Source organism: Bombus pyrosoma, linkage group LG1, assembly GCF_014825855.1.
Source record: "Bombus pyrosoma isolate SC7728 linkage group LG1, ASM1482585v1, whole genome shotgun sequence".
NCBI classification, from domain to species: Eukaryota; Metazoa; Arthropoda; class Insecta; order Hymenoptera; family Apidae; genus Bombus; species Bombus pyrosoma.
In genome coordinates, this window is record NC_057770.1 from 5251656 (window position 1) to 5265515 (window position 13860).

Below are 13860 nucleotides of genomic sequence, written 5' to 3' on the forward strand. Positions count from 1 at the left end.
TCCTGGAGAATCGATAGCGAAACTGTCATAAAAAGGGAAATTTCTTTAATTGAAAATAATTTATCATTGTTTACTTTGCTATTAATTGATGTTTAGGTCATAAAATTGTTATTTTATAATACCAGAGAGAAAATTCTACTATTGCCTTATACGTGTCATCGTTTAAAAATATAGTAAACAATCAATTTCTCTTTTTTTAGGCTTAACTTAAAACTAGTTTTATTGTTGCGCGATTTTGTCATTCTTATATTTCTCTATCTCGGATAGAATAGTAGATATGAATTTTTCCGTAGAACCGTACAATTAAATAGGTTCTTGTCTATACTAGTGCACAATCGAACAGGGCAGATCCCTAACTTTAACTTAAATACATAGGTTCTTGTATATGCTAAATTCCAACCAAACAGAGCAGATCCCTAATTTTATAGGTTCTTGTACATGCTAATGTCAATTAAACTCAGCGCCTGGCCGCATGGTGCAGCAGCTGTACCGTGGAACAACTAGAACTACGGGCGTGAGCACTCATTTCCTCTCTGGTTAAACTAAATTTGGCGTCAAACGCGGCTCGCTTCAGTTCGCTCACTTCTTTCTTTCTCGCTCCTTTCTCTCTTTCCTCACGAGAACGTAACGCCAATTTCCATCGGCATTTCTATTCGTCTGCGTTCTGCTTGTCACTTTTCGATATACCATCCCTCCGTTCGTCCCAACATCAGTGATTTTAACGAAGAAAGGGACATACAATTTCGGCCGATTAAACACGAGACAGGAATCACGGGAGCAGACGGTATCGTCAGTCAACGATCACGGTGACGACGACTGATCTTTGTGTAGTCGGAAACTCGAGCAACGCGCGAAACGATTTCGAAACCTAATATTCTGAAACGTGTCATCATCGACAGCTGTTGGGATTTTGGGATACATCTCGTCATCGCGAACGATCATGAACTCTTATGCCAAATGTCAATCGGTGGTTGTTCAAAAACTTGGATTTTGTTAGGGAAACGTGGTGGTGCTGTGCCGTGACAAGACGCTACTATGCTTTTCTTGGGAAAAAGTGAAAGCTTTAAGGTGGCTCGTTACGCGTCGCGTGAAACGAATTAACCTATCAGAACTGGATTACCCATAAAAATGTGGAGCTTCGTTCGGTGTCATAAGAACGTCCTCGAGGAGATGCGCATTTTGATGGATCTGGAGCTGTCCTGAATTATTGAACGTCCTTTTTCGCTTGCACGAAATAGCCTGTATATCAACGTCAAACATGTTCGGTTGTCCTAGAGAAGCTGTGCGCGTCAAAGTAAAGGTACAGTTTATGTTATACAACATAATATTGCACGTTTCACCATTACATCGACACCTCGCATAAAATTACAATGAGACTTTCTCGAAAATAATGTTTCATTATTACACGCTAAAGGACATTTAAAAACCAAATCTATTCTGATTGTCGAACGGTCAAATTCTCATTGTCGAATTTGATAAAAAAGAAATATTCTTCATTGATAACGATATTTCCCTGCGTCTACTATTCATTCTTTTTTTTTTTTTTTTTTTTTTTATATATATACATTAGTGACATTGTTTACAAAATACTTGAAATGATAAATTTTCAATAGGAGTATATAGGGATTTAAAGCTTCAATGTAACATCATTGAAAACGCAGTCTACGATAAGCTCAGTATCACTAGAACTCGAAATCGAAGCGTGAATTCGCTCCAGATAATAAAGACGAATTCAATTTCTATCTTTCTAGGTAGTTGTAAATTGTTACTACCCGTAGAAAGTTTCTGATATGCACACATATGTACTTATATGTACGCGTACATCTTTTAAGTAGATTCGGATAAAGAAAGCGAGGCGTCGCGCGGCAACGGCAACACGTCGCGTTTCGTAATTGGAATAACCAACGTTCTGTAAAAATAATTAGAACGCGTCGCTATTTCACCGACTATTCGACAAAATGTTCCTATGGCATTGCAACAGAAATTTCGAATCAGGAACAGCCGTAACGTCTCTCCTATTTTCCTATGCAAACCCTGCAAATGCCTACGTGTGACACTTGGCAGAAAATTAAATAAATGTCGGAGAGTTGTCTGTACCGAGACAATGTATAACATCCTGTTATATATATATATATATATATATATATATATATATATATATATTTATTTATTTATTTATTTATTTATCTTATATCTTGTCTGTTTATATATATTTTTTATTAGTACACAGTTTGAGAATCAAAGTTTCATCCCATTTCCCGGCAATTATTTTTACCTTCAAAAAATTAACAATCAAAATTTAAAAGCACAAGACATCTGTTTTTACAGGGATACAAATATGGATCTCTTTTGTGTCTGTTATCGAACATATTCTTCATGTGCAAAAATTGGAAAATAACGACAGCTTATTAATAGCTTATTAAATATATAATACATATAATAGCTTAAATATATAATATAGCTTATTAAAATACTAAGAAAAAAAATGTCTGTTCGTGTGTCCTATATGGAAACATTACTGAAAATATTACAACCAATCATTTTGTTTCATATATATGTATTTCATATTTCATATTAAATCGAAAATATTAATAGTTTCGTTGCAATATCTAACCTTAACCTCAAAATCCTTCAATTCTGCACGTGTTAATATTATCTGGCAATGGCATAATTGATCCAATACATTCGATCGAAGTTGAAACAAGTATAATTAAATTATACTTTTATATAATAGGTGTGACAGTGTAACTGCCAACCGAAATCGACTTTTAATTTTATATATAGAAATCCTTTTAATATTATTCTAGTCTCGTCCTGTCTTTTTTCCTTTATCTCTCTCTCTTTTTTTTGTTCTTACTAATTATATGTACTTTCGTTAGGTACTTTCGTGTACATATTGCTTTCGTTAATATAAACGTCAAGTTCCTTTTTATAATATAATTTTATACATGTATATCCTACTATATTATTATTATTTAAATATATTACTATTACTTTTACAAACTTGTCTTAAGCTTCGATGTATTGACTCGTATGTACGTGTAACACCAATCCGATACGGTATATCCATTTAAAAGAATCATAATATTCTGTAAGAATATTTTGCTCTATGTACTTATTTATCGTCATCACGTTATCATTACGCTTCATCATAATTATCTTTTTCTAGGAACGTTAACAAATATTTTGTCCATTATTATTTTTGTCGTACAATATAAATATCAAGTTTTATCCTCAAAATGGCGTTCGAATGTTTAAATTTCATCCATTTATTACAAAGCTACGATCATTTGAAGTTGACGAATACCAATCTTTCGTTTCGTTTCGTTTCGTTTCGTTTTGTTTGCTTCATCATTTGAACTTTGTCTACGACTCTCCCATTATTTTAATGACCGGTAAAGGAGTGTGCTTTTATAATTTTTTGGAACCTATAGAATGATGTACAAATATTTCTATTGCTCGAGCTACAGAAAGATTGGTCATTTTTGTACCTTGGAAAGGTACCTCATTCCAAGTTCTTGCGTTTAACGGCCAAACGATTCAAGGCTAATATTATCCACAGTGAAAATAACACTGAAACTTAGTTTTCGATTCATGAAAAATCAAACGAGATTTATCAACTACGCCTGGAACATTCTAATCCTCCCTCTACTATATATATGTAAATTATACCTACCATTTAAAGTATGTATACATAAGATATATACGTTGTGCGTAGAAAAAATAGGTTTACTTTGATAACACTTAACAAATTTCTCGTATGTATATATATATATATATTAATAACAACCATATAAGATATATTTTTGGCTTTCTGTATAAAAAGAATTTTTCGAGATTTTACCGTCATAAAATACAGTGAATTGTTTAATTTTGTCAAAGACAATCTCAATTCTAGAAACGAAACGAAACGAAACGAAACGAAACGGGACACACGTTTTATAACAGAGGTAAACAGAAGGAAAATTGATCGAACGTTCGGTATATTTATGTTTAGAAATGCGAGACCAGACATCAGCCAGAGTATCGGAAGTTCAGCGTGGACCCGCAGATAACATCCATCGAAGTGCTTCAAAGTATACTCATCAAAGCGTTCGATATCAAAGGGTGAGATTTTATTGTTATTAATGCCGAGCAATGGTCGTGCAAAGCAAAGTTTATAGAAAAAAGTTAAGATCATTTGTAAGGGTTCCAAAAGCGATCCTTTTCGTATAAATGGTACAGGGGTCTATTACATTTCGGTTTATCGTAATAGCATGCATTTTTTTCTAGAAAGTACCTACAATACCATCGGTCTGCTTACAAGCTGTCTTGAATCTACAAATAATCACAACTATTTTGACGAATTTTTTATCTTGTCGGCTAGGTAGATTATTGGCTCTACCATAGGACATGTTCTTCGCTTCAATTCAGTAATTGTTATTACAAATTTAATATATTATTTTAAATAGTTTTGCTATTGACCTATTAATTCAAAGCACCGCTGTACTTGAATATTCGTCCTATTATTAACAAGACGAATATTAATTAATATTCGCAGCAAATACAACACCGAATCGTTTTATATTTGTTGTGTCAAGCATTGTTCACGTTTCAATGAACTCTCTTGTTGATTCGTAGATAGAGCGTGAGTGCGCGCGCGCGCGCGTGATTCTAAGGACAATTGCGAATTGTTGATTATATAATTTTAATATCTGCGATAGTAGATAGTAGATATAGTGCGATAATATGTCAACAATATGTAGTAGTGTAAAACTTTTGACCGCTACTACTCTACCTTCGGCTAATGTTCATTTACTTTGGACGCGTAGCGATTACCATTTATCTATAAAACCGAGCACGCGTTTCACAACACGTTAGGTCGAAGAAGCAAAATTTTCCACGAGTTTTTTCTCATTGCCAACTATGAAAGCTAAACATAAAATATTAGATAGTAATAATAGAAAAAGAGTAATAAGACGACGTAAAGAAACGTTATAAAATAAATATAAACATTTTCGAAAAGAATATGGAAGTCCTATAAATTAAACATAAAATTTTTAATTTGAATTTTATCTAGAAATTAACGTTTTGTTAAGCTTTTTCTGAATTATTTAAACTCGAACTACTAAGAACGAGATCGGTGTTTAATTATGACAGAATCGTAATAGATACGATAGGAATCGAGCGCTATTTGAATGCCATTTGTGTTACTTTCGCCAATAATTAAATTAGATTGTATTCTCTCTCTCTCTCTTTCTCTCTCGCTCTGTTACTATCACAAAAGAAAGAAGTAGTATTTAATTACATGTATCGAAAGTATAAAAGAAATGAACGTAACGGCAGATGGCGAGAAATTCCGATTTGACTTTGAATTACAATAATCTTGGAATATATTTTTTCACTTCAGCGTTGCGTCGATTAATGATAGATAGCTCGATCGGTTTGCAATTGTCTGCTGCTTTCTATGAATCATTCATTTACGATGCAAATGTTTCGAAATAATACAAACAAATTTAGTCAGCAGAGGGAAATGTTAATAATTTAAAAATTAGGGCCCGCTATATATAGCAGTTTAATCCTAATTTATTGATATCAGCCGAATCGGGTTGCAAATCTACAAATTCTTACAATATTTAATTCACCGTTCGCACTAAACTAACACTCTCTCTCTCTCTCTCTCTCTCTCTCATTCTTACATACGATAAATATACCGCGAATTATTTTATTAATTTCACCTTCCTCCTATAATATAAATTAGAAACTTAAAACTGGTAAATATATAGATTAAAGAACGTAGATTTAAAAGCATTTTTCATTAATACATTCTTTATTAATCGATTAAGCTTATACAATGAGCGCAAAATTAAATGATACAAAAATAGAATGTTTTTCTACTTGATGATTATTTTAAACTTACTTTACCTTACTTTACTTTAGACACTTTACATTACTTTAAGACAGAATATCGAGAATGCCAGAAAATTATTAGATAACTGAAGAAGAAATTGTAAAAAGTTAACTCGCGATAAAAGAAATAAGTTTCTGAAATATTTCCAGAGAATTCACAGTTTCTTATCGAGCAATAGATGACTATGGATCGGAAACATATTTATTCCTACTTTCTGACTGGGACTTGGATGCAGCATTTATCAGGTAAATATTTTATATAATACCACTGGTACCTAGGTGATTAAAGATACCGAACTCCGTTGTTTCAACCGATGACGTATTTTATTATAGCGCTTCTGAACCGTATCTATATCTGCAAGTCAACCTAAAACCGTTCGGAGAGACAGGCGACTGCGAATGTTATTGGGAACAAAATGCACAGGAAGTGTCGACTCGACAAGAAACCGGGTTTCCATACAAGACGCCCAAGTTACCGGGTCTAATAATGAACAAGGCGAGTACTTCACTCGTTGTCCCTCGATCATCTGTGATTCTGCTTCCCAGTTATTCATTTTATTTTCCACTTCCTTCTTAACTCAATACAAGGATATCATATACAATATGTTTGTATGTATCTTTGAGGTGATTAGCCTTGAAATGAACTCTGAATGGTTAACCTTGGAATGTTATTTATGATAGAATTGAAATGTATATTAAATTTTTTAATTTCTAACTCGTTACTTGTAACAACACGTGACACAGAAAATTTCTCTTTTACCTAGTTTATATTCCCCGTTTACTTGCTACGTTATTTTTTGTGGTCATCGATCAGTCTATAACGAAAAGTCCTTTCGATAAATCAAATTTTCTCCTTTTGGTCATTTTATTGTCGTACAAACCAAAGTGGTTTATCAAAATTTAAACTTCTGAAAAAGTTACGCAAATTTATTAGTGAAAAACGTCATTTTAAAATTTCTCTCGCGTTTCTCTCGATTTTTTACTACATTTTTTCAACCGTCCACCACAAAAAAATCTTCAAAATTATGCATGCAATTTTCTCCTAATTTTTAGCCTACAATTGGCCTACAATTTTTTCGACATCTCGATTATATTTCACTTATTCGGATGCATTTAGAGTAAAGATAAGATTGATCAGAATTAATATGTTCATAAAAAAGTATTTCGCAATTCATAAAATTTAAATTTTCTTTTTTTTTTTCTTTTTTTATACAGATGGAAAGAACATTGAACATGGTTCAACGTGCTTTGGGTAATTTGAGCGAAGAATCTTCGCACCAGCAAGGTGCTCAACCACCACGACCACCATTGACAGACGCAGAGTTTCGACGATTTTTGGATCCCATCGGACAAGTAATACACCCTAAAGAATTAAGAGCCGTCATATACTTCGGTGGAATTGAACCTAGCCTGCGGAAGGTAGTTTGGAAACACATTCTAAACGTATATCCCGAAGGAATGTCCGGCCGCGAGAGGATGGATTACATGAAGAAAAAGTCGCAAGAGTATCAGAATCTTCGAGAAAGATGGAAAATCCTGGTACAAAAGGGGCAAAACGTCGGAGATTTGGCATACGTAACGAGCATGGTACGGAAAGATGTTCTGAGAACGGATAGACATCACAAGTTTTACGGTGGTTCTGACGATAATCAGAATACGGCTAGTCTCTTTAATATCTTAACTACGTATGCCTTAAATCATCCGAGTGTCAGTTACTGTCAAGGTATGAGCGATCTGGCTTCGCCTTTATTGGTTACTATGAGGGACGAAGCACAAGCATACATATGCCTGTGCGCTCTTATGAGGAGGTTGAAAGACAACTTTATGCTTGATGGAATTGCTATGACTACAAAATTTGCACATTTGGCTGAAGGTATGTAAAATTGAATATCTTATTTAAATAATTAGGAGATTGTAATCTCTTTAGTATAAAAAAAATGTCATATGCGTAAAAGTTACGACGTAATATTATAGTTATAATAGTTACAGCTATAACTGAAATATAAAATATAAAGTAGCTTATATATTCCCAGTTACTAAAAGAATATATATTATTATATATTATTAGAAAAATTATGATATGAAACCACTTTTTATATTAAAATAAACGAGAAATAAACGAGAAAGGAAAAGATTATCTTTCAAAAAGCAACTGATTGATTGCTTATTGTTAGAATAGAAAGAAAACAATCTTCTAATCGATGTATATAATTCTTTCAAATTGGGAAATTCATTTAATAAATGTTACGTCTCAATTGTTATAAAATATCTACATTTTTTAAGGTTTACAACATTATGACCCAGACTTCTATGCTTATTTAAAATCCCATCAAGCGGACGACCTATTGTTCTGTTATCGATGGCTTTTATTAGAAATGAAACGTGAATTTGCTTTGGACGACGCTCTGAGAATGCTCGAAGTTTTGTGGGCTGCTTTGCCAGCGTCACCGCCAAACGGAGAACTTAGTCTGGCCGAAGTACCTTTTCCTCCACCTTCGCCACCGCCAAGCCCAAACGTAAAACATATTCGTGAGAACGCATACACGAAAGTTTGTGCTATCAGACGACAAAGCTCTTCCGCGAGTATCGCCACCACTGGTAAAAGAAAGACTCTTAACGCGGAGGATCCATCTTTGCAAAGCTCTGCAGAAACTAACGGCGACTCAAAAAGGTACTTCTATGCAAATCGATGAAAGCAGTGAAATAGAAATAATAATATAAAGTGAAACCCGCTGTCTACAGATCGAGCTCTCCTTACGAGACGTTTTCTGAGCCAGAAAATGATTTGACGACAGCGAAAAATCGAAGAAACACAGAATCTACGGAAAAGTGCCTAAGTACAGATTCTCTGTCTGGTAAATCTAAACGCGTAAACTTGCTGGAATTGAAAGAAAGACTGTCGTTACCTAGTAAAGAATATCAACAAACAAAAAATAATGAAAATGATGGTGAAAAGAAATGCGCCCGAGTAGTAAAGAATTTGAACGAATTTTTGAACTTTACGAGCCTCAACCGTAGCAAAATAACACCAAGCGATGCTGAACCAGAGTTGAGGTGAAACAATATATTCTCAACATAATTCAATATCACTCGATTCAATAAACATATGATAAACATCATTTATCAGAAATACCAGCATGTTATTCTTATCCGTTTTATATAAAAATAATGGGTACAAATAATGTTATAACCGGTAAATATATTATTTTTTAGACGTGTTTCGAGCGAGAGCGGAGTAATTAGAGTTTTAAGAGATGAACCAAGTTCGCCGGATGACCCGACAGATTTTTTTCCAATGACTACATCAATGACTAGAGAATTAAGACTGGAACTAGAATCGCTCGATCGACAAGTCTTCGGACCATCGCCGCCAAGTGATCAACAATGTGATTGTGTTCTATCTAAACGAGAAAGCGAATTAGCCGACAGCGAAACAGATACAGAGTTAGCAAGGTGTAGTCCAGCTGCGGATGTATTTGTATGGGAGAATCCTCTGCACACGTTACAGCAAAAGAACCATCCAGCTACTCCAGATGAACAAGCAGAACTCGAGTATGATGGTGAAATATTAGAAGATCAGAATGGTGTTAAATCTGTTACCCCAATTAGATTACTTAAACGGACTACAAGGTATAGACAAGCTTTTTATAATTCCACAAGAACTATATATTTCGGCCTTAAATATAATAATTATACAATTTCATAGGTCCGAATCTGCTTCGGACAGCGAGGAGGCAGAAAGTTGGCACCAAAATGCAACAGTACAAGAAAGTCCAATAAAACAAACGGTACAAGAGCACTGTGAAGAAGCCACAGAGCTTACAAATCTTATTCCAGCAGGAACTTGCGAAGATCAGTTGGGAGAAACTTCTCTACCTCCACCTCACGAATTTGGTGGTGGTAATCCGTTTCTTATGTTCCTCTGTATTACTCTGTTATTGCAACACAGAGACTTTGTTATGCGTAATCAAATGGATTATAACGAAATGGCAATGCATTTCGATAAAATGGTTCGTCGACATAACGTTATTCGAGTGCTCAATCAAGCGAGGCAACTATTCGCTGGTTATCTTAGAAGGCATTCTTCATCGTCATTAGGTGCGAAGTCAGATTCTGTTAATGTGTAGCCTGATAATGCTTGAATATTCATTGTACTTATCGACACCTACCATATAACATGAAATACGAAATGGACGATTTTAAAATATATTGTGTACCGTTCAAGACAAATCACAAACAAAAAAAATAAGTTTAAAATATGTTTTTTAAATCTAAAAGGTGAATCAAAACACTTCTGTAAATGAAAAAAGATATCAGGTAAAATGCGTATCAGTGATAAACTAGGCAATAAGAAATTTAAATAATCTCCTCGAGGTGCTCCTTTAATCGTGCTTTCGTAAAAAAAATCATCAATTCTTCGTGTATTCCTTTCATCATTCTAAGCATATTGATTGCGATACATATTATGTACATTCAATCCAAATCTTATTATTGTTTGATGAACATATGTCTCAAGATATGATAATTTTTATATTATTTATTTGCATTTATCTACATTTACTGTCTATTGATGAGTTTCTTATTAATAAAAGTTTATTTTCCTAGGACAAACTAATTTTAGTTTGGAAGGGTTAACCTTCTTGGCGATCATGTATAATTAAATACAAATACACATATAAACCAATGTAATTATCTGCAGTGTGATAGCACTTGTTACCACCAGTTGAAAATAATTCTTATGTTTCGCATAATTCATGGAACTAAGTGAAGTAAACGTTTCTTCGATACTTAATATACAAACACTACTGCAACATGACTTAAAACGTAATCATGTTGAGAACGACACGATATTAAACCCTCCGTCTGCAACTTTATTTTTACTAACGTTGTCTGCATACTGGTTTCCTTTTACATACATCCTGGTACATCCTTTTACGTCTTTTGTGTTTTAAAAGATCCCCAAAAAATTTTAAATACCCTTCCAGATTTCTAGAATATTATTTCATAGTTTTCATCGCTACATCTTACCTTCGTTCCTTTAAAAGAAGCTAAATTTTAACGGAAATATAAATAAATATTTAAATAAATATATATATATATAAATATAAATATATATATATATATATTTAAATATATTTAAATAAATATTGAAATATTGGTAAACTGAGAAATTACCTAATTACTAGTTATAATTACCAGTCGACAACGACCTGGTATGCAGATGAAAGGTTAAATCCGCTTTATCTGTGACACTGTCCATTGACGCTATGCACAATATCAATTGCACTGCATTATCTTTCTCACTGTACCTCGATTTAAAATTAAGTGACTGGCTTAAATTTGTAAAAAACCTATGATTAATTTAGTAACTATATCTTACTTTATTCTCGAACAATGTGTTTGAGAAACGACAATAAAGTGCATTTAATTTTATCGCTAGTGATTAAGTATAAATACGTCCTCTGCATATTTTCCAAAAGAAATTTACTTTTTCTGTTTTATACTTTATTTTAAATAAGCTAATAATTTACATATCACCTTATAATATAACATGAAGTAGATTGTATATATAAAGCTGTTTTATTGCAAAATAATTTTAAGTTTATCTTAAGTTTAATACTAAATCACGGCGTTTTTCAAACATGGTATGAGACTCCATAATTCTTTTATTGATCTACTCAAAAAGACATCCATTCTTTTACTTTTGTCTTTTACTTCCTCCATTTGCTAACATTGTGAGTATTCTTACAAAGATATTCACTGCATCCATATAAACAGAAATCGCGCTGAAATAAGAGAAGTATAAAGTGTATATGATGTCGTAAGTGTTTGTCAAATTTCACATGTTTATTAAATTACTTACTTATTGATTGGATCGTATGGCCTTGCTAGGTAGTCATGGGTTGGATATGTTTCTGCCTGTTTGATGATACGTTGTGTATCATACAGAAGAAGCATAGAGAAGAGCACCAGACCACCATACAAAGATATTGAATACAAACCAGATCCAAGAGCTGTTGTAGGTGGTAAAAACATTGATCCGACACTACTTGCAAATACAAAACCCAAGCCAATCGCTAACGGACCTCCCATGTTCAGAAACTTTTCATTTGGCGCACAAACCGCAACTACTGATAAACCACCAACTACACCAGCAGTATACCATGCAGCTCTAAGGACCAAAGGTCCCCCAAGTAAGTACAAAGGTGCAAGAAATGCACCAACAGTACCAGTATGTATCAACCATGCTATTTGTTTTGCACCAAAACCTTCTTTGTATGGAATAGTCTGTAACAATATTCCACTACCCCAAACAGATGCTAATGTTACTAACATGGCAACCCATCCTTGACGCATTACCAGGTTCATCATAGTTGGTGAACGTAAACATACTGCAGCAGCTACAGTGCTGCTTGCTATAGATGCACCAAGGTACATGTATGTAGTCTTAATTCTATCTTTCACATATTGGGGCCATAACCTATAAAGAATTATATATCGTATTATATTCTATTTTGCTATTCTACAATTGATAATATTCTCGTAACTGTAACTCTGATTAAAAGAAAATACTTTGCATAATCTATAGCTCCCATAGATGGCGACAAACCCAAACCATAATAGCACAGTGAACCTATTCCTATTACAGCACCACCAGCAACAACTCCTTTCCCAATAGTGAATGCTATGAATACAAAAGTATTTTCAGTAGTAAGTTTGATACATATATCACAGAATTAACTTTTACCGCTATTAACACGGAAGAATTAAGACTCAAGAATTAACAAAGTAAATGAATTTTAGAAATAAAAGAAACATACTAGGATTATTTACTGCGCATTTATAACATTATAACCAATTTATTGGTTATAATGTATATTACATGATAAATCTTAGACACGTTAAAAAATACTTATAAAATAGGATCACCCCTCTCCCCTTCCTTATTATTACATTCAATGAATACATAAAAATTTGGCACAGTTCATATGAAATAACCTATAATCCATATTCATAATTGCGATTGCATCATATTGCATATGTGTTCTCTATTATTACTTTTGTTCTACATACTTTATGTATGAATTGAAATCTTACCTGTTTCTCCTGCAGGAGCCATTGCCTGCTCTGAAATAGTGGCTGATCTACGAGCCGATCTTGCAAATGCACTTCGTCCATCGTTAGCAAATAATCTGGTAGATTGAATTCTCGGAATAAACGGTTTCGAATTAATTGGAGCCTTTAGTAGACTGACCAAATTTGATGAGACGGTACTTCGACATACCCTAGCAAGCATCATTTTTGCATGCTAATGTCTGAAAAATAATATATTTATTAATAAAAACATCGACGATATCCGCATATTAGCCTTGGTATGTTAAACAAAAAGTACACACGATTTTGAACGAATTATCTTTTAAAAGTTTGAAAAATATTCACATATCTAGCAAAATTTATTTAAATCCTCAGATCAATAGTTTTTCGCAAAAATTTCTTGTGATTACTCACAGACGCGGTAAGCTGCAATTGTTCACGACAAATCAATATCTCGAATCGCTAACGCTGACAATTTCCGTGATATATGTATCTGAAACTTTGAAATAGATATCGTACAGATAGTAGAAATCATGATGTACGCGATGAAAGTGCCATCTTTGGTACACAGTTGCATCGAATTTGTTAAATTTTCGATCGAACATATCAGATCCTAATTTATATATTTCACATACGTATACATAGATTGAATTTTACTTTATATTACTTTCCGTCATAAAAATAAAAAATCATTTGTTTTTATAACTGAACAAAAGGTTGTACATAATATCTCTTTCTAATTGTTAGAAAATATATACGTGGTTCGGAATGACTTCTTCGTTTAGTAGTGTGCGGATACCCGGGATTACGCACTCGGATGGGCTTGGAAAAAGTTGGAAAATACGTACTATTTTTAAAATATATAGTTGTAATTAA

At 33.4% G+C, this 13860-nt stretch overlaps 2 protein-coding genes across 3 annotated transcripts; one reads left to right on the forward strand and one right to left on the reverse strand.

Moving 5' to 3' along the window:
- Window positions 1–504: 504 nt before the first annotated feature.
- On the forward strand, window positions 505–10578 carry LOC122569651 (TBC1 domain family member 25). Its single transcript, XM_043731013.1, has 9 exons — window positions 505–1300; window positions 3998–4107; window positions 6040–6135; window positions 6223–6385; window positions 7105–7762; window positions 8173–8560; window positions 8632–8943; window positions 9103–9519; window positions 9596–10578. Exons 1-9 carry the CDS (start codon window positions 1259–1261, stop codon window positions 10014–10016), a joined length of 2607 nt encoding a protein of 868 aa, XP_043586948.1. The 5' UTR covers window positions 505–1258; the 3' UTR covers window positions 10017–10578.
- Window positions 10579–11372: 794 nt separating this feature from the next.
- LOC122569756 (growth hormone-inducible transmembrane protein-like) lies at window positions 11373–13559 on the reverse strand. 2 transcript variants are annotated; one of them, XM_043731311.1, is made up of 5 exons: window positions 13399–13559; window positions 12988–13205; window positions 12463–12574; window positions 11753–12370; window positions 11373–11675 (listed from the first exon to the last, which is right to left on the reverse strand). In XM_043731311.1, the coding sequence occupies exons 2-5, from the start codon at window positions 13187–13189 to the stop codon at window positions 11588–11590; spliced, it is 1020 nt and encodes a 339-aa protein (XP_043587246.1). In that variant the 5' UTR covers window positions 13190–13205; window positions 13399–13559; the 3' UTR covers window positions 11373–11587. The 2 variants fall into 2 exon arrangements, with proteins under 2 accessions (XP_043587246.1, XP_043587255.1); XM_043731320.1 differs by having other exon boundaries at window positions 13287–13448.
- Between the last annotated feature and the right edge of the window lie 301 nt (window positions 13560–13860).

Excerpts from the sequence above, each read along its gene's own strand:
- LOC122569756 (XM_043731311.1), bottom strand. The coding sequence starts at position 13,189 with ATGATGCTTGCTAGGGTATGTCGAAGTACCGTCTCATCAAATTTGGTC. Across the intron at positions 12,575-12,987 it reads GGCTCCTGCAGGAGAAACAG|CATTCACTATTGGGAAAGGA; the intron begins GTAAGATTTCAA and ends TTGTATTCATAG. Across the intron at positions 11,676-11,752 it reads CCATACGATCCAATCAATAA|CGCGATTTCTGTTTATATGG; the intron begins GTAAGTAATTTA and ends CTCTTATTTCAG.
- LOC122569651 (XM_043731013.1), top strand. The coding sequence starts at position 1,259 with ATGTTCGGTTGTCCTAGAGAAGCTGTGCGCGTCAAAGTAAAG. Across the intron at positions 1,301-3,997 it reads CTGTGCGCGTCAAAGTAAAG|AAATGCGAGACCAGACATCA; the intron begins GTACAGTTTATG and ends ATTTATGTTTAG. Across the intron at positions 9,520-9,595 it reads TTACTTAAACGGACTACAAG|GTCCGAATCTGCTTCGGACA; the intron begins GTATAGACAAGC and ends ACAATTTCATAG.